Source organism: Oxyura jamaicensis, chromosome 1, assembly GCF_011077185.1.
Source record: "Oxyura jamaicensis isolate SHBP4307 breed ruddy duck chromosome 1, BPBGC_Ojam_1.0, whole genome shotgun sequence".
NCBI lineage: Eukaryota > Metazoa > Chordata > Aves > Anseriformes > Anatidae > Oxyura > Oxyura jamaicensis.
Genome location: NC_048893.1, coordinates 68,692,615 through 68,715,360, shown reverse-complemented (window position 1 = coordinate 68,715,360; position 22,746 = coordinate 68,692,615). Strand labels below are relative to the sequence as shown.

The 22,746-nt window shown below is 38.6% G+C and overlaps 1 protein-coding gene across 1 annotated transcript; it reads left to right on the top strand.

The window, feature by feature from the left end:
- Nucleotides 1-1,511: 1,511 nt before the first annotated feature.
- On the top strand, nt 1,512-14,636 carry KLHL42 (kelch like family member 42). The gene is made up of 3 exons (XM_035348185.1): nt 1,512-2,470; nt 9,868-10,061; nt 13,766-14,636. Exons 1-3 carry the CDS (start codon nt 1,596-1,598, stop codon nt 14,215-14,217), a joined length of 1,521 nt encoding a protein of 506 aa, XP_035204076.1. The 5' UTR covers nt 1,512-1,595; the 3' UTR covers nt 14,218-14,636.
- The last annotated feature ends 8,110 nt before the right edge of the window (nt 14,637-22,746 follow it).

The window sequence follows — 22,746 nt, the reverse complement described above, 5'->3', positions numbered from 1 at the left end:
AGACAGTGAAAGTCATTAGTAGGAAAGAAAAAATGAGAGGTGATAGTGACCTAGCTAGGGACTGAAGCTGCTGAAGAAAGCTCTTTGAAAATGGTTGAAATCCTATTTGAAAGGATTTCAAAACAGAAAACAGGATTCAAAAGCAAGATGCTCTGAAGAAAGATGAAAAACAGAAATGCAGAGAAATCTGCCCCACCTCAACAAACATTTTTATAGAAGCTGGTAGAAAAGAACACATTTTCTGAGAGTGACTGTTCAACTCTGAGGTTGACATTGATGTCATTTGTATAGAGAAGAATTAAAAAGCTGAAGTTCAACAAAACTAACAGAGGATCATTTCACAGAGGAAATGCCAAAAAGCAAACAACACCTTTTATTAAAACAAATGAAAAAAAAAAGGGGGGGGGGGGGGGAAAAAAAAAAAAGAAACACCAGAAACACCACCAAATACCCCTTGTCCCCAGAACAAACTGCTACTCTGAAGAGTTTTATTAAGCGTGGGAAATGATCCCTTCTGAGCAGAGGAAGCAGGGAGTTGTCTGAAGGCTAAGCTATCTGCAATAGCTAGAGATGAGTCACCTTACTGTTAAAGGGAAAGATTTTCTATAATCTAGCAAAGCATGGGATGATGTAAGTCTTTATAAAAGTAATAAATAAATAAATAAATGTAGATTGTTAAAGTCCTTTTGTTGTACCCTGTCTTTTATGTTAAGCATCATCATATAAGAATACATAGGATGGCAGACTCCCTCAGCTGTTTCATAAGTTCAAAAAAAAAATCACTTTCATTATGTGAAATGAATTATTATTCTTCAGAAAAGTATTGGGGCAAACAGCAGAACAGCCACATTATCCATGCAGCTAGATGCTAAGTTACTAATTTATTTTTTCCTTGCTCGTGTCAAATAAAACAGAGCCCTGCTACGTGACATGTAATTAGCATTTATTACACTTTCCGGAACCTTAGTTTAAATAGAAAGGATAGACTAGCAGAAAAGGCTATATGGTATCTCTACAAGCCGAATGAGGAGCTGAGACACCGAGTGCTTGTGCAGGAGGAGTCGGGAAGGTCCCAGCAGGATTACGGGACATAGTTGTCCCCTACATCCTAGCGCTGTGCCAGCCGTGCGGGACGCTCCTTGCCGTTGTGTCTGTGACGAGGAGCGCCCCGGGGTCGGTCGGAGCCGTGCCGCAGACCACACACTGCCCTAGAGGGGAGCCGAGCCCCTGGGGGCCGCCCCGCTGCGTTTATGGCGGGGCCGGAGCCCCAGCGCTGCCGGCCCAATTCGGGCACTGCGAGAGGGAAGGCGGAGGCACGACCACTCCGACATCGCCTTTTTAGGACCTTTTTTTATCCCTCTCTCTCTCTCTCTTTTTTTTTTTTTTTTTTTTTTTTCCCCTTCTGTCTTTGCGAAGACGGAGCTGCGCCTCCTCCCTGCCTCTGCCGGCCCGGCTCGGTTCGGTTCGGCCCGGCTCCACCCAGCTGGCACGGGGCGGAGGAGGAGGGGGAAGAGGAGGAGGAAGAGGAGGCGGAACAGCAGCAGCCCGCACCGGCAGCGGCCGGGCCGGAGCTTGGTCAGGGGAGGGGGAGCGCGATGTCCCTGGCGGAGCGGCAGCGGGAAGAGGAGGGGGAAGGGGATGGCGCGGGGGAGGAGGTGGTGCAGATCCGGCTGGGGGATAAGTGCTACCCGGTGTGCAAGAGGAAGCTGATTGAGCAAAGTGACTATTTTCGAGCCCTCTACCGCTCGGGTATGAGGGAGGCAGGGCAGGGCCAGGAGGAGCAGCTGCTGCGCGGGGGGCTGAGTGCCCTGGGGCTTGAGTTGGTGCTGGACTTCATCAACACCTCCTGTCTGGCCAGGCTGGAGCAGGAGGAGGGGGGTGATGATGAGCCCCCCTTGCTGGAGGAGCTGGTGGAGGCTGCTTCCTACCTGCAGGTCACCCCCTTGCTCCGCCTGCTCCTCTCCCAGGTGAGGGTGGGCAACTGCTTGGAGCTGCACCGCCTGGCTCAGGTCTATGGCCTCCAGGACTTACATGACACCTGTCTAGACTTCATGGCTGCCCATTACCATCAGGTTCTGCGGAGGCCTGATGCCCGGCCACACCTCCACCTGCCCCATGCTCTTCAGCAGCACCTGAAGGAGAGGCGGATGAGGGGCACCGCCACCCTTGTGGCCATTGGGGACTTCATGGGTGCCTCCTCTCTGGGCCTGCCTCCAGGCTGTCACCCTCAGGCGGAAGCCCCCTGGTCTATGCTGCGGTATGATGAGGAGGCAGAGAGGTGGCAGCCCCTGGCCAACAACCTGCCTCCAGATCTGGTGAATGTCCGAGGCTACGGGTCAGCTATGCTGGACAACTACCTCTTCATTGTTGGGGGCTACAGGATCACCACCAGCCAGGAAATTTCAGCTGCCCACTGTTACAACCCTTGCCTAAATGAATGGAGTCAGCTGGCCTCAATGAACCAGAAGAGGTAACCCCTGCTCCCTGATATGCATGTGTGTCCATGTCTATTGTCAAAATGGAGCTTGTTGAATAATGTTGTGTTGACTGGACTCAGGTTGCAAGAAGTGATTCAGACCTGTCTTTGTGCTGTGAATCACCCCTGTCCCATGCATCGTGTGATGGGAAGGACCAAAGGGCTTGGCAATAGTTTGGCAGCGGGCCACCAAAAGGCCTGGCAAACCTTGTCTGTACTGGTAGTGTCTCCCCGTCGCAGAACAACCGTGCAGTTGCTCTCCTGCCTGGTGGCTCCTGTGCATTGCACAGGGAGCTGCTGTAGCAAGGGATGGATGAGGAGGATGGGACTATGAGTAAATGCTGGTGATAAAGGCCTCAGCTGCAGGAGAATGTGCGACAGGCATCAGCAGAGGACTATGCTGCGACCTGCCACAATGTGTGATCATTCATCTTGTATAAAATGGTGGTGGGCTCCCACTTTTCCTTTAAATTGTAGTATTCTAGGAGGGCTGTGAAGCCAGTCTCTTCAAACAGCTGACTTTGCTGGAAGTAGAAATTCTCCTTTAATTGACTAAGAGAAAAAAAAATCACTTTGAGATATATTTTAGCTCCAATACTCTATGTTATGAGAAGCATTCCTGCTTCTTGTGGGGTGTACAGTCTATCAGAGCTAGAGATGGATGAAATGTTCAAGTTGGAGCAGTTTTTCGTTGGTTTTTACTTTTATAACTATCCAAATATTGGGTAGGCCTGCCTTTCAGTGAAATATGTACCAGAAAAATGGCAGGAAGATTTTCAGAAACTTCTCACTTCATGAGAAAATTTTAATCCAGTGAACATTCAGCATCTTGACCATTTTGCTTTTTCTTCATTTTTTTTTTTTTTGAATTGTTTGACATTTGTGTATAAGTTAGTATTCAGAAACATTTGTGTGTTTGAAAGGATAACAGTGGGCGCTTTGAGCGGTACTCAAGAAGAGTCCATCTCCCTGGCCATGGTTATGGCTGCTCTACCTTAATCATGTTGCAGAGTTATCAAAATGAAACCTTTTACTTCATTGAAACAAAATATTTCTGTTTATCCAAGATATTTTTTTTTATTGTTTCCATTTTAGAAAAAATGTTAAAATTTTTGTCTCCTCTGTCTATATTAAAACTGAAACAAATAGGGAGGCCAGAGCTTGCTGTAGAATAGAAATTCTCCATCCAGCAAATTCAAGTAGCGTCCAGAGACCCCAGCCATTGGCATAAATGCTTTGTATTGGTGCAGTAAATCTGTAGTCTGTACTCCACTTGAGCTTACATGCTAAAATGCCTCAAAACAGGATTTGACCTAAAATGACTAATTTCCTACTTCACCTTTTTTTTACTTCCTGTATCATTGTGAGAATTTCACTGAAATTTTGCCCTCCATAATCAGTCATTGGAATTCACTGGAAACATAGGGCATTTCTAGCTAATTGGAAAGACATTGTAAAAATTACCTACTGTAATATGAATGTTCAGCTTTTAAACATCATAAATGCCTCTTTTTACGTGCATATTTCTTGAGCCTGACCCTATCAGCAGTCCTTTCTAAGGCATCTTTGAGAACTGAGCTGTTTCGGTAGACCTGCCTTCTGTGGTCTTGTCTGCATGAGCAAGGTCAAGGGTATAGCGGCCTCAGTCGAAAAGGCCCTGTGTCAGCCCACACAGTGTTTTCCATAGAAGTGTGCTTAAACATAGAAGTCCTGCATTGATCAAATTAAAAGATTTTGACATGGTTTCATGTGATGTCTATACCAAGGTAGATGTTATGTGCAATGATTCTTCAGCGTGGTGAAAGGGGGGGGAGGGGGAGAGGCTCTTTTTCATGGGGCTTTTTTTTTTTTTTTTTTTACCTTAGAGCTGTTCAATCTCAAAACTGCCCCTTTTTACCCCCTCACTTTGCTTTGCCTTTTTTTTTTTTTCCCCCTAGGTTATCTGAAATAAACAAGTTGATATTTTCTCCTTATATTATTTTTATCTCTGTTGCCATACCAACTTAATCTTTAAGTCCATCAAAGATGGACTTATGCAAGATATTACATAGCATGGGATTTCACGTTGGCAAGTAATGGCAGAAAAGTGGTATGCAAATGACTATTTTTGGAATAGTCTCTAGTCTTATATTTCACCATAGTGATTGCAGGTTAAAAAGGACCAGAATTATGTTTGCCTCTAGTCTAGAAGGTAGCAGCAAGTGAATATGAGGCTCTTTGAAAAACAAAACGGGAAAAATTTCTCATGGAAACTCTGACACCTTCACAAAACACTTTGTTCGCTTTAACATCTTCATGGAATCTCAACTCTGAAGGTTTGATTGATTGGTTTACTTATTTATTTTATATCTGACATAACATTTCATCTGTCTGATGCTGGGTTGACCAGTTTAACATTTTGTGGCCAGAGCACAGAAGGGATGGCCTGTGCCATAGGAGCTAAGAGCAGGGGAATTCTTAGACTGAGCGTCCATATTTGACTGCAACAGTACTGATGCCTTTCTGCTATGTGGATGAAACGTACTGCAGTTTGCTTGGTATTGTGTTTTTAGTTTGTTGTACTGTAGTAAAATAAGCAGGGCAGTTGCCCAGAGTGCTGCTTAGGGAATAGGATCGTGTGACTGTCTGCCGAATGAGTTGATGTCAGCTGATATAATTACATCTCATTAATGCATTTTTTACATACCTTGAGGGACAGTTCTAGTTCCCATTGAAGTTGTTTTGACTTCAGACAACACTTTAACACTCTCTAGATTTGGCCTATATGACTAGATTCATGTGTTGGTCTGAAGAGGAGGATGAGGAATTATGGAAATAATTCTGTTGACTTAATAAATCTTCTGCACTCAAAAAAAAATTGTAAATCCCATGATATTTTTATATTTGATTGTTTGCATTATTATTATATCAAAGCCCAGGATGTTGGCATTCTATACACATGTATAGATGAAGTATTCCCAATTTACCTCTAAGCAGAAGGTGAAAGCCATCAGATGGGCACTGAATACTTGCTAGTTACTCTGGCTTACATTACAGCTATTGTCTTTCTTTCTAGGCAAAGAGATCTTATTACTGTCATTTCAGATTTGTTCACGATAGGTAACACGTAAATTTGAGAAACTATTATTCCCTGCTTATGCAGGGAATAGGGAATAGGTAGATAAGTTGCTCAGGCTCATGTAGGAAGCCTGTGTCTGTGCCTGGAATTTCTCATTGTCTGAAGCTAAATCTGGAACCAGTCACAAGTAGTCCATAACAGATCACAGTTTCTAGACTTCTCTCTTTTTTTTTTCTTTTTTTTTTTTCATTCTAGAGGTGTTGCTGTACTTGGAATAGTGTCTTCAGACAACTACCTGGACTTCTTTGATGAAGAAACTTCATGTAAAGGTTGCCTAAGACCACTTGTGGTCTTTGGGGATAGGAAGGTACCAAGGAGGTCTGAGGACTGTTCAAGTCATGTATTTGAATACATTTCCATGCTTTTATTTAAATTGTTACTGACAGTTGAAGTTTACTGTTTAAAAATAATATAGGATTTCTCCTGCTTGTGCCAGTTACTGCTGTATATTCCATTTTTATTTTCCTTCAGCACAGTCATGGCAGGTAAATCTTCCAGGCTTGGAAGACCTTTGTAAGCCCCTGGCTGAGATTATATGTATGCATGTGGAACAACGTTTTTGTGAGCAATCTGTGCCTGAACTGCTGCCACTCTGAGGATTCTTACAAAAATACAAGAGGAGATGTTCCTGGGGAATGGTAGTGGTTTAGAAGACCTTCTCTTTCCTTTTTTTTTTTTTTTTTTTTTTTTAATAATTTTTTTTCCTACTCAAAATTCCTCTGTGTGGGGAAAAATAGACTTTTTGAAGATTTGTAAGTTAGAAATACCCATGTCACATTTATCACAAATGTATCACCCATGCTTCCAAAGCTAATGGTTAGATGCAGTGTGCTCTGAAGACTCATATAAGGGATGGAGGAAGAGTGGTTCATGCAAGAAATGTGAAATGCCTTGAAAATGCTTTTGTAAATGTACTTTCATGATTCTTGATCTTTGTTGCAAATACTTTAACTCTAGAGTTAATAAGTTGTCTATCTGATTTGTGAAAACTTTTAAGAATAAAAAAAAAATCATTTGGCAGGTAGAAAACACAGGCTAGTTAGTCCAACACTCCTGTCCTATAGAGGACAAAGCTTACCTTGCAAATACATGTGTAATGTGTTAAGCCCTACAGCAATGCAAATTTCCACCTTCTTCCTCCCAGGTAACTTGTTTCCATGCTTACCTACTTCCCTGATCAGAAAATCCTCTCTAATATCTAAACTAATTTGTTTTTGTATACTAAATGAGCAGAGTCAGTGAACAAGGAAATGCTTGTTGTCCTCTTCATAGCCAGTTTAATAGTGGTCTCTTATGGATATGTTATATGGCTGTTAATGCAATTGAGAACTAGCTACGCTTTTCAGAAGTTCTTGCATGTTGTTTTGTATTCAGAAAGCTATGTACTCTGACCCTTACTTCCTTTGCATTTTAGACATTCTTCCTTCCTTACTTCACATAGTGCTTTACACTTGCCTTTTAATGAAAAATGTTGTAAATTGAACTATTGTAAAACTGCACAGCTTGCACTTGCTTGTGTTCCTGGGGTTCATTTCAGAGGAAATGAAGGACTTCAGAAGATGTAGCCCATATGTGGTCTTGTCCCACCAAAAAGGGTTCACATCAGTCCAGCATTTGGAGAGTATTTCAGATCTCCAAGTTTAGACAACTCACATTAAGTGAGTGGAGTTATATCATAGTTGAATTTAGCAGACTGTTAAGCTCAGTTGCTTCCAAGCTGTAGTCCATAGAACAGTTAGTTGTGGAGAGCTGGCTAGTTGCTCTGCGTTTGCTTTTCTTGTTTCCAGCTGCTCCAACACATTAGAAGAGTGTAAAAATACACTAAATATTTCCTAATGTTCACTCTCCATAAAAACACCTGCTGTTACTGGCATGGAAAGGTGAATGGCAGAAGTTGTTATTCATAACATATTGAGCCATTGTTCAAATAAACTGTGCTAATGGGCACTTGTGGCTACATTCGAGTAAAATGAATTATGTAGTTAATGTGTTCCATAAATCTGAGATACTTGCACCAAATATCATCCCTTTTAACAGGTGTTGGAAGTAGCTAATGATTCGACCAACTGACACACAAGTACGTGGCCTTCTGGAATAACTGAAGTTGAAATTTGTGCTATGTGTCTTTCACCAGGTAGTTTTCCCACTTCTGCCAGAAGCAATTCAGAGATGCAAAGGCAATCAAACAAAACCTGTATAAATGAACTTGATTCAGATAAATAGTAGTTATAATTGGATAACTAGACAAGCAAGCATGAATTAGGAAACCTGAATTCCTTCATGTTCTAACGCAACATGTTTGTGTAGTTTATATGGCTGGGAGATCTTAAAATAATGAAAGACTTACCTATGTGTTTATGAGCTCATTTTGTAAGCCAAAATCCTGTACGTTTATGTACTACATCATAGACACAGAGTTACAAACTTTCTAGCATAGTTTTTATTTTAAAAGTTTGTTTGGAAAATGAATTTACACTTTTTTTTGTCTATCTGCTAATTTGTGTCCTTTTTTTTTTTCCCTCCACCATAACTTAGAACAGGTACCTTGCTTTGAAAATTATAATGTTTTGCGAGTAATTATCCTCATTTCATACCCACTACTGATTGCCATGTTATTCTGGATTCTCTAAGATGGAAAACATAACTGCTGTACAGAGGAGATGAACAAAGTGACCTAATCGTAAATGTCAGCAAAAAAAAAAAAAAAAAAAAAGGAATAAAAAGCAATTAATTCCTTCAAAGGAGCATTTTAGTTTCCAAAGCTGTATCAGGATGACAAGAACAAAATGATTCCATCTGGAAACAAATTATTTTTCCAAATATATTTAATAAAAAGAAATTGCAGGGCAGACTGCTGCTAGGCAAGGTTCATTTTGTCCAGACAAAACCCTGCAAAACTACTTAGCGGTAAGTTTTAAATCTTGGATTAATGCAAAGTGAAATTCATTTTACTGCTCAGCAGGCCAATGCAAGGCTAAAGCACTACTTCAGTTTTATTGACACAGTGCAGTTCCCTGCTTGGTTTTTATGCTGACCTAGTGCACACCAATGATCTTCATACGTTTAATTAATCAGGATACTGCATGGTAAAATTTCATGGATTTAGCTCAAAATGAGCAGTACAGAAGTAATAACTTTGCTAGGCAAAGACATTGACTTGTAAGGAGGACTGTTTCCTAAACAGGAAATGCTGATCTCTTATTAGACCATCTTTCATAGCTAAAAGGAATAGATGAGCATGCAAGCCCTTCAACTTCAAGCCTTTCTAGTTCTTCCTACACGCTTGTACCTCTAGTATCCGTAGGCCATTTGTCTCTGAATTGCCTCTGCCTGTATTATCTTAAAAGTTTACGATGTGAGGCTTCTTGCACTTCAGTAATTTGAAAGTTTCCCATTGTGAAATACAACAACATAATTGAATAGAATAATAAATAAAAGAACAGATAATTGCCTATAGAGTGCAGTATATTTTGTGCAACTGAGGATGGAATGTTAATTTACATATGCATCTTGCTTCAGAGGAATAGAAGGTATGTTTAGTGGTTTAAACTAATGCTAAATAAGGTACAGGATTCTTTTCCCTCTTTTTGCAAAATGTGGTTCAATGTGTTTAAATTTCTATTCTTTAAATTCTATTTAAAGAATATTCTTAAAATATTCTATTCTTAAAATATATAAAATATTCTTAAATATTCTTAAAATATATAAAATATTCTTAAATATTCTTAAAATATATAAAATATTCTTAAAATATTCTATTTAAAGAAATTCTTTAAATTTCTATTTATTAGGGTTATTAAAGAGACTGTATAACAGACTAAGGTGAATATGCATTCCTAGTCATTCATCAAGTCTTGTTTGAAATTCATGTAATTTTAACTAAAATAATATCCTTGACTGAGTGTATACATGTTTTCCTCCACTAAAGGTAGCTTATTAAAACCTAGTAAAAATGAAACATCTACTGAATACGTTAGTTAACAAAACATTTACTACTCAAACTGTGATACACTGAAATCCAAAATAAAATATTCATCAATCTTAACATCAACATCATTAATGCTTGGAATGTCACTGATTACTGTCCTGAGTAATTAAGTGTAATTTCAGAATTTTGGACAAGCACAGAAGAGTTCAGATTCTATAATACGTGAATTGATGGTACAAGTTGAAAGTAATGATGGGTGTGTTGGAGCTTCGATAGGAAGAACTTTCCTATATTTTGCTGTACATTTATTTAACCTATTTCAGTGCTGCATTCTTTGTCTTTCAGGTCCAATTTTAAGCTTTTGGCTGTAAATGGAAAGCTCTATGCCATTGGTGGTCAGTCCCTTTCCAATGTGGAGTGTTATAACCCAGAAAATGACTGGTGGAACTTTGTAGCATCCATGCCAAACCCTCTTGCAGAATTCTCAGCTTGCGAGTGCAAGGGCAAGATCTATGTTATCGGAGGATACACTACACGAGGTAGAAAGTTTTTTTTTTTGTTTGTTTGTTTTTTTTAACCTGATTGCTCCTCAGTCATATATCATTTTCTTTTTCAGGATTTTTGTTTGAACTGATGTAACAAAACTACTGATAAAATGAAACAAAAAAGTATCTCTGTCATGTTGGTATGGGGTTGTGGGTTTTTTTCAGAGCCTATGTCTAGGATTTGTAATTATGCTTGTCAAACATATGGACTTTAAAACTATATATCTGTCTGTTTTTTCCCATCCAACGAAGTGGTATGGGGATCTGGGCCTCTGTTCTTCTGATGAAATGGACTGGTGGGTACTTTAGTATCCAGCATAACCTTTCTCCTCTTAGATTTTGGTTATACAGTAGAGAGAAAGATCTCAACAGGTACACTTTTGTTTACTTTTAGGCACACACATTACAGTGTCAGAAGGAAAAATATTAAGAAAAGTTTTGCCAACATTTGTATTTTTCATGTATGTCACAGTCATTCCACTGTAGCATTTCACAGACAAATACAAGCTATAGGTAAGCTTTTCAGTGCTGAAATAATTATATAAATAATCAAAATAATTGCATAACTAATCAAAGCTTAAGCAGGAACTTTTTTTCTGTACTTGTTTTCTGAGGGGACGATAGAGAGGGAAGGATAAAAAACTGTATTCTCTCCTGACAATTATTATTGTTTTTATTCAGTGGAAAAGCAATCCTCACAAAAGAGCTTCCTTTTGTTTATTCCTTAAGCACATAGTGCCATTTGTTTGATGGAATACTGTTTTTTTTGGAGATCCAGAAGTCGATTTTTAGATTCTTAGATTTTTTTTTTTTTTCCCTTGGATGTCAAATGTTTAATATTGATCACAACTTCCTAAATTAAAGTTCCCATCTCTAGGCCTTTGCCTGCTTCAGTTAACCACACTAGGTTGAAATTATTTTCCAAGTGGAGAATAAAATTAGAAAAGAGATCATTCATAGCTTAGCTTTTACAGAGTGTACTGCAAACAAAGCTAAACTGACATCAAAACAAGCTGTCCCTTCTAGTGTCTGAGTTTAGCTCTGAAGCATTTTAAAGTTTGTAAAAGACACATTTCCACTTCTCATGGTCGTTGTGGTAATGATAACCTTCAAAGCCATTTTGTCCAGTCCATTCTGACTCAGGACTGGACTGACAATAAACAAAAGATATTGGAGTGCCTGTGTCTATATGGAGGCCATGCTGTGATATGCTCTGCAGTCCTGGTCCCTTGGACTTCCTCACTAATGGACCTGCTGGGGTGCTTTGTGGTCCCTGATGCCCAGCACGTTCAGATAGACTACGACTGAAGGGTGTCAGGCACACAAAACTTACTGCTCTGGGAAGTCAGACCTAAGGAGAAACAACCTTTGGGACAAGATGAGAGGAGAGAAAAAGAGGCTGAAACGGAGTAATGGGAGAGACTTGTAATTACCATTATTTTACTTTATTCTATTTGTTATTTTTATCGAGAGAGGAGAGGTAAGAAGAAAAATCTCTGGTTTGGTTAATAGTGCTACAAGATTAAAGGAGTGCCAGCTTTTTATCTTACTTCCCATGAGCTTTGCAAATTCCTTCTCTGTTGCTTATGCTGTTCTTCTCTTTAGGCTGCCTGTTCCTGGTGTCATGGGTAGGAAGCTTGGCATGTTGCTGATGCAGTCCCCACTCCCTTAAAATTCATTAATAAAGTGTATGTTGTCAGGATCAGCGCCCTAAATTGAGGCTTATGTTTAAGTCCAAGAATGTTCAGGACAACAAATGCCTGTACTTGTTATAAATAAAGGTCCTTATCAGAACAAGGACCTAGAATCAGTTTGTCTGTGACATCTTGGCTTAGGACAGCTGTCTGATGACTGAAAAACCAGAGTTCCTGAAATTACACTGGTGATTCACCTTCCAAGTTATGCAGATGTTGGAGGGTTAAAAGGCACCACGATCTGAAAGACACTGAGTTTTATTTGCTCTTTTACTACGTTTGGTAAATAAAATCATGCATCAGTGAACTTCTAAAAATATTTTTCCTATTTCTGTGTACACCTCAGTAAAACTGTTTTGGTAGTTTTTGTGGATTATTTTCTTTTCTCTGTATAGAGCTTTCTTCTGAGACTGCGCTTTCCAAAAGATGGTAGGATCTGAAATTTTGCATTGTGAAATATAATGAACCTTGATGATTAAAGAACCTTCTTTCAGTTATCACTTGTAAATCTAATCCTAATAGCAATTCCATGTCAGGTACTATATTTATTTTGTATGTTTTTTGTTGTTGTTGTTTTTGTTTCTGTGTATAGAAAAGACCCTGGCTCCATGCTATGTAAATGAGGACTACATCCCAATAGACTTTCATGTGCTCCCCCTCAAACCATGGCATTCCATTTTTTCCTTAGAAGGTTACTGCTATGGAAAGACACAAACTTAATTGCTAGAAATGTTGTAGGGAGATTTTAAGGTTTTTTCCCTCCAAGTGAGTCAGGGAATGATTCACTGTTTGTAGACAAAGTTGATCAGCAGTGCCATGATATCTTTCCTTTTTTTTTTTTTTTTTCTCTTAATTTAATGTGGATTAGATGTTTAAGAATGTAATATAAAGTAATAAGCAATAATGGGAAGTCATCACAGTGAAAGCAAATGCTATAGCAGCACCTCCTGAGCCATGCTGCTCATGCACTTCTTTCATGACAATCAAGTTATATTTATGGCTATTTATACCTGTGTGCTCTTACATAACTTGTTAGTATGTCACCATCTGCTGTTCCGCTTGAAAGCTCATCTGGAGATCATCATGCAGAATAGACTTGTAATATGGAACAGATTTTATTGAAAGACCAAGCTGGAGTCTGCAAGTCTGTTACCACTTGTCACTTGAGTTTGGATTTAAGCTCAGGTCTCCAGAGGCTGAAACTTAATTTATTAGCTAATGACTCATGTGCATTCTTTGTTAATTTAGTGAAGCCTTGGTATGGGACATAGCCAGGGTCTCCACTGCACTGTAAATCAGAGAGATAGTGTAACAATTTCACAGAATAACAGTATTGCAAACACATGCATCCACTGAGTTGTAACTGAAGCATAGATAGGGCTTCAGCTTTTTTCTCAATGTTTCTGTCTAATGCAGGAGCATGTTGTTCCTGGTTTTTAAATGAGTTTGACCATGTATTTCTCTCTTTATGATGTACTGAATATGTGCCCTTAGGTCATCCATGCCACTTGATGAAATGTAATTAGCTTTATGAATTTTACTTCATAAAACTTAGATTTGTGGAGTGAAATGGATGATAAATTATCACTTGACAGCCATTAATGAAGCATACTATGTTCTTGCTAATTTGATTCATCTGTGATCACCAGTGGAAAGCAGAAAATTGCTCCATTTCCCTTTTCAGAAAAAAATGTTTCATATCAATCAGAGGCAAAATTAAAAGCATAAGGTAACAGTTAGGGATTATGCTGGTTAAATCTGCGTTCCCAGACTGTTCGCATTGTTTAATGTGCCAGAAGCAGCTTAACTTCTCCTTCTGCAATAGAAGAGAATGTTCAGACTTCATCACTGCAGCAAAGACTCACAGTTCTCAGTAATCAATATTTCTTCCCTGGTCTGCTACACTTTTTCACTGTGTAATAATGGCTGATACAGACTATGGAGTTCCTCCTCCATGAGTATCTTCTTATTTATTGATTTGTAAATCTCTCTCCTCTGTTTCAGATAGGAATATGAACATTTTGCAGTACTGTCCCACTTCTGATTCCTGGACCAGCTTTGAACTTTGTGATGTCCATGTTCGCAAACAACAGATGCTGTCTGTTGAAGAAACAATATATCTGGTAGGGGGTTGTATTCATGAACTTGGGCCAAACCAAAAATCCAGTCAAAGTGAGGATGCGTTAACTGTGCAGTCTTACAACATTGCTACCAAAGAATGGCTCTACCTCAAAGAGAACACATCAAAATCAGGTCTTAACTTGACTTGCACTCTCCACAACGATGGAGTTTATATATTGAGCAGGGATATTACCTTATCTACAAGCTTGGAGCACCGTGTTTTTCTGAAGTATAATATATTTACGGACAGTTGGGAATCACTAAGACGCTTTCCAGCCTTTGGACAAAACATGCTGATCTGTTCTATGTATTTGCCTGATGTGCGAGAAGTGTAACAGCATCAGGTTTTTCTCTTCAGCTCGTTAATCACTCTTGGAAGAAATATTGCTCCCTTTAAGTAATTCCAGTTTCAGAATGTAATGTGGTTGCATAACATAGACATAAATACTGATTCAATTCTTAAAAAAAAAAAAAAAGAATCCAGTATTAAGAGGATGCTTCCAGAAACAGTTTTAAGATTTCAGTTTTTTTTTTTTTAATATTATTTTGGATTTTAATTTCACCAAATATTGTTTGCAACTTTAACATAAAATTATTGTGTTGGTAACCAATGAAGGCATTGAAGGAACTCCAAAGACAAAACTGATCAGTCTAGTTTTATTCCCCATCTTTATAGACAACATAAAAGATAAAGTATATACACGATAAAAGTGGAAATAATTCAATAAAGTAAATAAGAAGCTTAAGAAAAATAGCAAAGGGTACAATTTCTTTTAAAATACTATTTTTGCTCAAATTGTGTTCTGTCAAATACACAGTGTTTAAAATTGCTAACTCTCTCATTATGTCTTCTGCAGTCACAAGTGAGATTATCAAGGATGCTATTGTAACCAATTGAGTATCACCAAGATACACATACTCCCCTGAGTTATTTGTAATAAAATGCTTTGTGAGGGACTGGGAAGAATTGCCCAAAGGCTGAAGGTTTCTGGTTGGATACTAGATGCTCCTATAGTGGCAGTTGGCAGTATTTATGACAGCTATTATAATAGAGGTAAAAAGGCTGCAAGTTCATATTGAGAAGTTTGCTCATCTTCCAAAAGGTTTTAAGTTGTATTCTGCATTACTGTGTTTTAAAGGTCAAATTAGAGAAACAAAGAGGGAGATGTTGGCAACAAGTTACGGAAAACGTAAGTGAGCACTTACTGTCGTGATTCTGCACCAGACCCACTCTGCTTAATAAAAGTCATCCAGGACAAAAGGGGAGACTGAATCGCTTGGTATGGAAGGGTTCATTTGTGTAAATGACTTCCTACCAACAGCAGCTCTAACAGGTGCGCATGAATGTTGGCTCTTTCTTGAGGTACCAGGAACCTGATAGAGATTACCTTGTTTGCCACCCGAAGTTGTTAGTTTCTCTAAAGAATGTAATGAGATAGTCACCATGAATATTCCTTTGCATTCCCCAGTTTCTGTGTATTGCCTGAGATACTTATAACCATGGTGGGCCCCTTTTTGTAGCTGGCAGGTTCGCAGGGGCCTTCTGAAGGCACCTGTCCAAGTGTGGAATGTGTGCTCTTCCAACAGGAAAAGGAGAAGGTCTTGGTCATCATGGAAAGGTTTCACAGCTGCTGCCTCTAGGAAATATATAACCAAGTAGGGTATGTGTTGAGCATATTGTAGGGATGTTGTTTGGTTCTGCATCAGCTATTTCTTGAAATGAGAAGACGAGATTTAATTCACCTGAACACATTCCTGATATTTGGAGATGTCTTTTTTTTTTTTTTTTTTTTTTTTAATTCAGGAATCTGAATCATCTTTTGAAGATAAGTGGCTTTTTATACAGAGGAGGAAAAGGCTGCAATGGTTCCCTAAAGGCTCTTTTAACCCCTTTCTTCTCTGTGGTCTTGAATGAAATTGGTGCTAAAAGAGCTATCAGACTTGAAGTGCCTTGCCAAATACCTCTCTGACATTCAGTTCTTAGGTGCATACTTCCAGTGCTTCTGATCATGGATAGAAAACCAAATAGAAAATCCCAGGAAACTTTGGTCTAGAAGAGAGTGTTTGGGTTTGAACCTTTTTATGATATAGGTAGACATTAAGCAAGGTACTTTGGATATCCAAGATTAACCTCTTGGGTAGGAATTCTGCAGCCTAGCTGAGTATGTTACACTTAAGCCCAAACTAGTGTCTATCATTCAGCTGTATGCATGAATTTCATGAATTAAGCCCTTGTCTATGTGTTCATTCCTTTGAAAACCTGCTGTACTGAGCAGGTGATATGTAATGACAGTGGTATCAGACCAAACAATGGCTCTTCTGTAATGAAGAAATGAGATGACTTTCATAAGTTTCTGAAGTGATATTTTTTTAACCTTAAATTTCAAAAGTATTTTAGAATAAATGTAGACAGTATTCCATTGTCTGGTGAAAACCAGAACAAAAGTTATCTCAGCCACATTAATTTACTTGCTTTCCTTCATTTCCACATTCACTACCCTACAATCATCCTTCAGTCAACTCCGATTAATAGTGGTGGAACAAATCACATTTGAGTTGCAGCATTCTCTTCCCTGGCAAAGTAATTTGAAGAACTGACATTCCCAGATTTGCAGAGTGGTATATCTAATGAAGTCCTTTCAAACACATCCGTTTTGTAGTGCAGGCATCATTTCAAAAGTAGTGATACAGTGTTTTTGATATGATTATTCTTTTTCATGAGAGGCCCTTCTATGCTTGATAAGTACGTACTGGTTTCAGCTTCTGGTTATCAAGTGACCACAGTGCAGCCTGGAGAACCTGCTCAAACAGAAAAGAGAAAATGTCTCAGATTGTAAATGTTACCAGACCCTTGTGTGAATCTGTGTTGCAAATTCATTAGTGCTGACATCTAACAGTACTACAGTCACAAATCAAAACTGGTGTTGAATTTAGTGGCACCACACTAATTGGACTGTATGACTACAAACTGAAATATACTTTTTTGTTTTTGTTTATTTAATAAAATTCATTACAGAGAGGTATGCAATTGGGTGTTCCTATTAATTAGGAGGGAAAAAAAAAAAGCATAACAAAACTGTCAAACTGTCCTTCACCTTTTTCATTTTCTTTCCATCACTTTAATATTCCACATAAGGCACTGTTGAGCAACCTCTGCCCTTCAGGCCAAGGAGAACTTGCTGAGAGTCACTAACAGTGGGTAATTAAAAAGCTGCTTTTTAGCCAGTGGAAATGTTCTTCAGTGATTAACTTTACTGTATTTACTTTCATGGTGGGGAAAAGGGTCCTAACTTTAGGGCAAATGACCTTTCTTTGAACAACAATGATACAAGTTTAGAGCAAGGGGCCCTATGATCTGATCACCTGGAAATTTATTAGTGTTATCCTGATGTTGCTTCTAACTTATCATGTGGCCTTGGAGAGATCACCTTCTTGCATCTTTGCTCCCCAGTATAACACGTGAGTATGAATGTTGGTTGTGGAGAAACAAATGGTTTGTTTGGTGTAGTAGTGTTTGTGAGATCTCTTGAATGTGTGAAGAAGTGCGCATGTTCTCCTTGTAACTGGAGATTTGGTTATTAAAACTGCTTGATGGAAGGTGACAGGATAGAAAGGAGCTAGTAATCTCATTTTGGTTCCATGCTAATTACTTTCATTTTGAACTGATGGCTAGCTATTTCTTTCTTTTGTTTCTGTCACCTCCTAGCTTATGGTTTGTCTAAGTTTCCTAGTCTTGGTGTTCTCAAGTCTGTATCCAAATCCAGAACTACTGCTTTCCTGCCATGTCTGGGTTATCCAGTGCTTACAAATACACTTTTCATCTTTGGAGTCTCATGGACTGAGTCCACCAGTAAAAGCTGACTATGGTAGAGGATGATCCCACGCTGAAAGAAAGATCAACAGCCTCTAAAGTCCCGGGGGAAGAGTAAATGGAAAACTCTGGGAATTTCAGTTCCTTCTCACAAAGTAGAGACATGTTTAAAATGTTGCTAACATCAAGCCTAAGACAGAGTATAATGGTTTCTTCATTTCCAGGAATGGTTTGTGGTTTTCAATGTGAAATAAGAGTTGTGTGGGGCTTAAGTTTAATATCTCTGGCCAGTTTCCATAGATTTCCCTTTCTGCCCTGTCAGCTGACCTTTCTTTGCCTTAATATCTGTTTTACATTGTTTGAGGACTTTGTCCTTCCACATCAGTTTCCAGGCTGTTTTTGATGAAATCATATGCTAGCAGTTTGTTGGCCTTTTTATTTGTTAGCTTGTTTTTCACACTGGTCTGTGTCTATCAGTCACCATGATGAAACTGTTATTTGTAATTTGGGGAGAATCTTTTCATATATTCAGTTCTGGGCTCTTGGAAGAGAACTCTACCAAACTACAAACGTTTTCTTTCCCTTAATACCCATTTTAGTGAGAAATGATGCTACAGATTCAGCATTTGTGGAAATTGACCTGTATCAGTTATGTGAGAGAGAATGGGAGGTACTGAGTACGATGACAACATTTAGAACATAACATGCTCAAAGATCTGCATGAGTAGACATTAATCATCCCTGTAAGGTAAGGTATATACTGTAAATGACGCTAAACCAGAGACAGTCCCTGGGGTATCTTTCAGTGTTACCAGTGAACTTAAAAGCAGTTACCTAAAGTCCTCAGAGGGTAGAAACTCTCAGCATCCATGGTATGTTGTATTGATTTTGCGTTTACGATAATGACCAAAGGGTGGCTCCCCATACCCACAGTAAGTCTTAGGAACCAGAGCAAAACCTGTAAGATGGATAAAGTTTAAACATCTTCCTCTACAATTATTAATGCTGCAATTCTCAGAGTATGTTTTCTATTGAATTAACTTAAAGTCTGTTTTAGTGTAATGTACATGTTGTTTGTTTTTTTTCCTCCGCCAAAAGGAGGGTAGAATTTGGAAAAGGAGTCTTGATTTTGTGAACTAATGGGGATCAGGCATTCACACCTTTAAAACTGCTGTCCTGATTATATATGGTACACGGATTTTTATTTTTTTCTAAAGAGTATTCACATTGCCAATAACATATTATGTCCTACAAATATCACTGTTTTCTAATGTTAGTTTCAGTTCCTTTATTGCAGTTAGAAGGGTGAGCCATGCTTAGCTTCTGAAATACAAGCTATCTATTCTTTTATAGAAGGACCACTACAATTACTGTAATTTTCTAGTGGAAGGCAGATTAGACTCTGTCCAGTTTTAGAGTATCCAGTTATACAATGTGTTGCACATCATCTAATCAAATATACTTTAGTAGGAGAGAAAGATCCTGATCAGCATCTGAGCACAGATATTTTCTATGTGATGGTACATGTACCATTATTTAAGATTCAACAGTGAATGCAAGCTCTCCAAATCCTCCTTCACTCACTCAGTTTTTTTGGTTGGAATTTATGATTATTTGATCTGTTGTTGATTTTCCACTGTCTGATATTTTCCAGATGTTTCTAAGGGTGTGCCTTACGATAAGATACCCTTTTAAAATAATTTTCAGAAATTCAAATAATATACTCTGCCTTACCAGTTTTTGCCTATGAAGATTTTACCCTGGTACCTGAGTGAATCCTTTTCTAGGGCAAACGTTAAATCTGGTGCTTCTTTATAGTAATACTCAACTTTGTGAGAAGATGCTGTCAGTCCACAAATCACTGCTGACATAAAATTTCTGATGCAACTATCAACCTCCTGTATGCTGTCTGTTTCTTTTGGAGTTATTTCCACCTCTTCTTGTTCAAGATTTCTGTACACAAGTACAAGTGATAAAAACACCACTACTGTCAGGAGTTCATGGGAATCTTACACATAACTGCTATGTAGGTTTTGATTAAACCTAAAATCCTATTTCCAAGAATCTTCCTAACTTTAAGTTCTCACATATTCAAAATGACTTAACCTATAAACTTTCTGGTTAGCTTTTATTGCTCATCCTGTGACACAGGGTTCTATAGTGCATTACTTGGCAAGTACTCACAGTATAAGGCATTTAAGTAGTGTAAGGGTAGTAGAGTCTTTTATTTTCTTCTTCAAGACAACTTCAGCTATGCAAGGTTTAAAACATACGTGATTTTATCTGTTCTCCTATGGAACTTAGCCTAGGTCAAAGATTTACATTATTCACTCACATTAAAAAAAAAAAAAATATGTTACTGAACAACTATTTGGGAGTTGATGTTAGAAATACTCTGCTTTCCTCTTTAGATATTTTTATTACAGTTTTCTTTTTCTACGGGGTATACTATATATGTCTGGTATCACATTGTATTTCCTTTTTAGTTAGTTCTAAGGGAAATTTTACGCTTTTTCAGGTAGGGCCTTGAATTACTGTGAAGACCAGAGCTATGTCATCTGAAACGTGTATTTTGCAGTTGTAAATTAGCAATTCATAACTGCTCTGAAGCCCATAAAAACATGATTTTGGGTGGCGGGGTGGAGATGAAGTCAGAAAACAGATGCTTAGGAATAGCCATTCTCTAACCTCCAGGCATAAGCAGTTTTCAAATGTAGAAGCAGGCAGAAGAAATTTTAAATGGTTTTAAAATAACAACTCCCTTTTCCCTCTTCCCCTCTCTCCTCTGCAACTCAAACCCTTTCAACCACAATAATTTGTGGCAAGGCATCTGTGTATTTGGAAGAAAATGTTAGTGGTGAGATAGGAATGCACTATTCTTGGGCAGGTGATCCCTTATCAGAACTGCTACTTGGCAAGCCAAAAAAAAACTACCTTTGGCTTCAGTATGACTTTCTGACTGACATTTATGACTCTTTAATGGCATGTTATCTCCTAACATATGTATGATGATAGGTGCGTCAAGGAGAGGAATCACAGAAGACCTATTGTATATCTAATACAAACGCACAATAGTCTTGTGGAGAGACTTTTTTTTTTTTTTTTTTTTTTTCTATTAGGGCCTGATCCAAAGCCTTTTGATGTTAATAAAAAAAGAACCAGCTTTGAATTAGGCACATATTTCAGTGCCTCTTTCTTTAATTCTGAAGGAATCTGAGGAGATGCTAACTGTGCAACTGGTGGATGAAAGAAGAGGCATAGACTGAAGACTTGGAGAATTTTCTTAAAGTATGATCTCTGTTATGCCCCATCTGTATGCTTTTATGTTACATTTCAGTCTCTGCTGAGTGTTGCCTGTCTCTCTTAACACAAATATTTCAAGTATACTGACTTTAAGTAGTCAGGAGAATTATGTTTTCCTGAGTTTATCTGGGGAGAAGGCGAACATCTCTGGAATGATGCTGTTGAGGAGTTACTGAGAAAAAGCATTGCTGATACTTCATGACTCTGAACAGCAAAGCACTGTTGTGTGTCCTGGTCTATGTTTTCTTATACCAAGAAGCTTAGTATGGGGGATTAACATTTTTATTTTAGATCATGGTGCTATGAGATTTTTTGTTTCTTTCTTTCTACAGTGTCTCAAAAAATCTTGTTTATAGGCATTTGGATCCTTCTATCACATGCTACAATAATGCCATACACAACAAAATGCAGAGGTCATGTGGAACAGAGAGCTATCATTCCCATTTCACATTGTCAACATACAAATACAAAAGATTTATTTGCACAAGGATTAGGACTTTGACAGATATTCATGAAAGGTGAAACAGCTACAGGAACAGTTTGAGAGCAACGCACCTCAGGGCTATACCTGTATAGAAAAGATAAGGGCGTATCCCAGGGAGTGAATTCAGATCCTTGAGGAAGAGGATGGACTTGAATCCAAATCTTGTGTTGGCAAATTTCCCAGCAAGCATAGTCCCGTCTCTCTTCATTTTGTTTGTGTAACTTTTTATTTGCTTAAGCTGAAATAAAATAAATTGGCAGACTTTATTTGGGATAACCAAACTCTGTTTTTCAGAAAATATTAACCCCAATCTATTTACATGTAATTCCTGCCTAATTAGGATGTTTAAGTTTGAATTTCCTATCTATTAGTTCCTTTTTTTTTGTTTTTATTTGCTTTTTTCATTAAATCTGTTTCAACTACAGAGCTCTTTCAATTAATATTGTTAATGAGTACTTGCAAAACATCTCATGAAGCAAGAGTAGCTCTCTGTTCTACAACCTGCTATACTTGTATCTATCTGTGAGGAATTGGTCATGGGCTTTACTATCACTGTAGTTCAACAGCCACAGACTGAACTGTTGAACTTGCTGTTCAAGATTAGTTGTAGATACTGTCTGCAATACCAAGGAGTGTTTGTTGTTGACCAATGTGACCATAATGCCCCTAGAACATCCCCTGTAGGAGTAGCAAATGCTGCAGGAACTGACACTGTTTCCCTGTGGATTTTCATCTGATCCATCTACCTTCCAACACCTTCAAGTCAGAGCAATCATCTTCTGCCAGCTGCTTTGCATGAAAAGTTCCACTCCCTATATGGCCCCTGAAGTCCAAAATAAACATACAGGAACATAAACTCCTTTACCCCTTCTCGGCCCAGCACTCTGCTGACTCTTCACCCCTCCAATGGTAAATAGAAGTCACAAAAAAAAAGCAAATACTTCCATTCCACCTGGGATCAGGGACCCCTAAGTCACTGGCAGCCAGAAAAATCACTCATTTTCTGCCCGACTTTCTTCAGCAAAGGGAGATTTTAATAGGGAATGGTCTCTGTTGGTTTCAGGCCTCTCAGTTTGTCACCATTAAGGTGATACTCACCCTGTCAAGATCTTCTCTGCCAGTCTAACACCTACTTCCTTCGGGTGCCATAGGGTGGGACATATTAGGAACTCAGCAGCCCATTAATTCTTTCCTGATTTCTGTGGGAGGTCTTAAAAGAGGTTGTAAGATTTTCTTCAGAGGCAGCAAGTTTGGGATTTGAGTTCC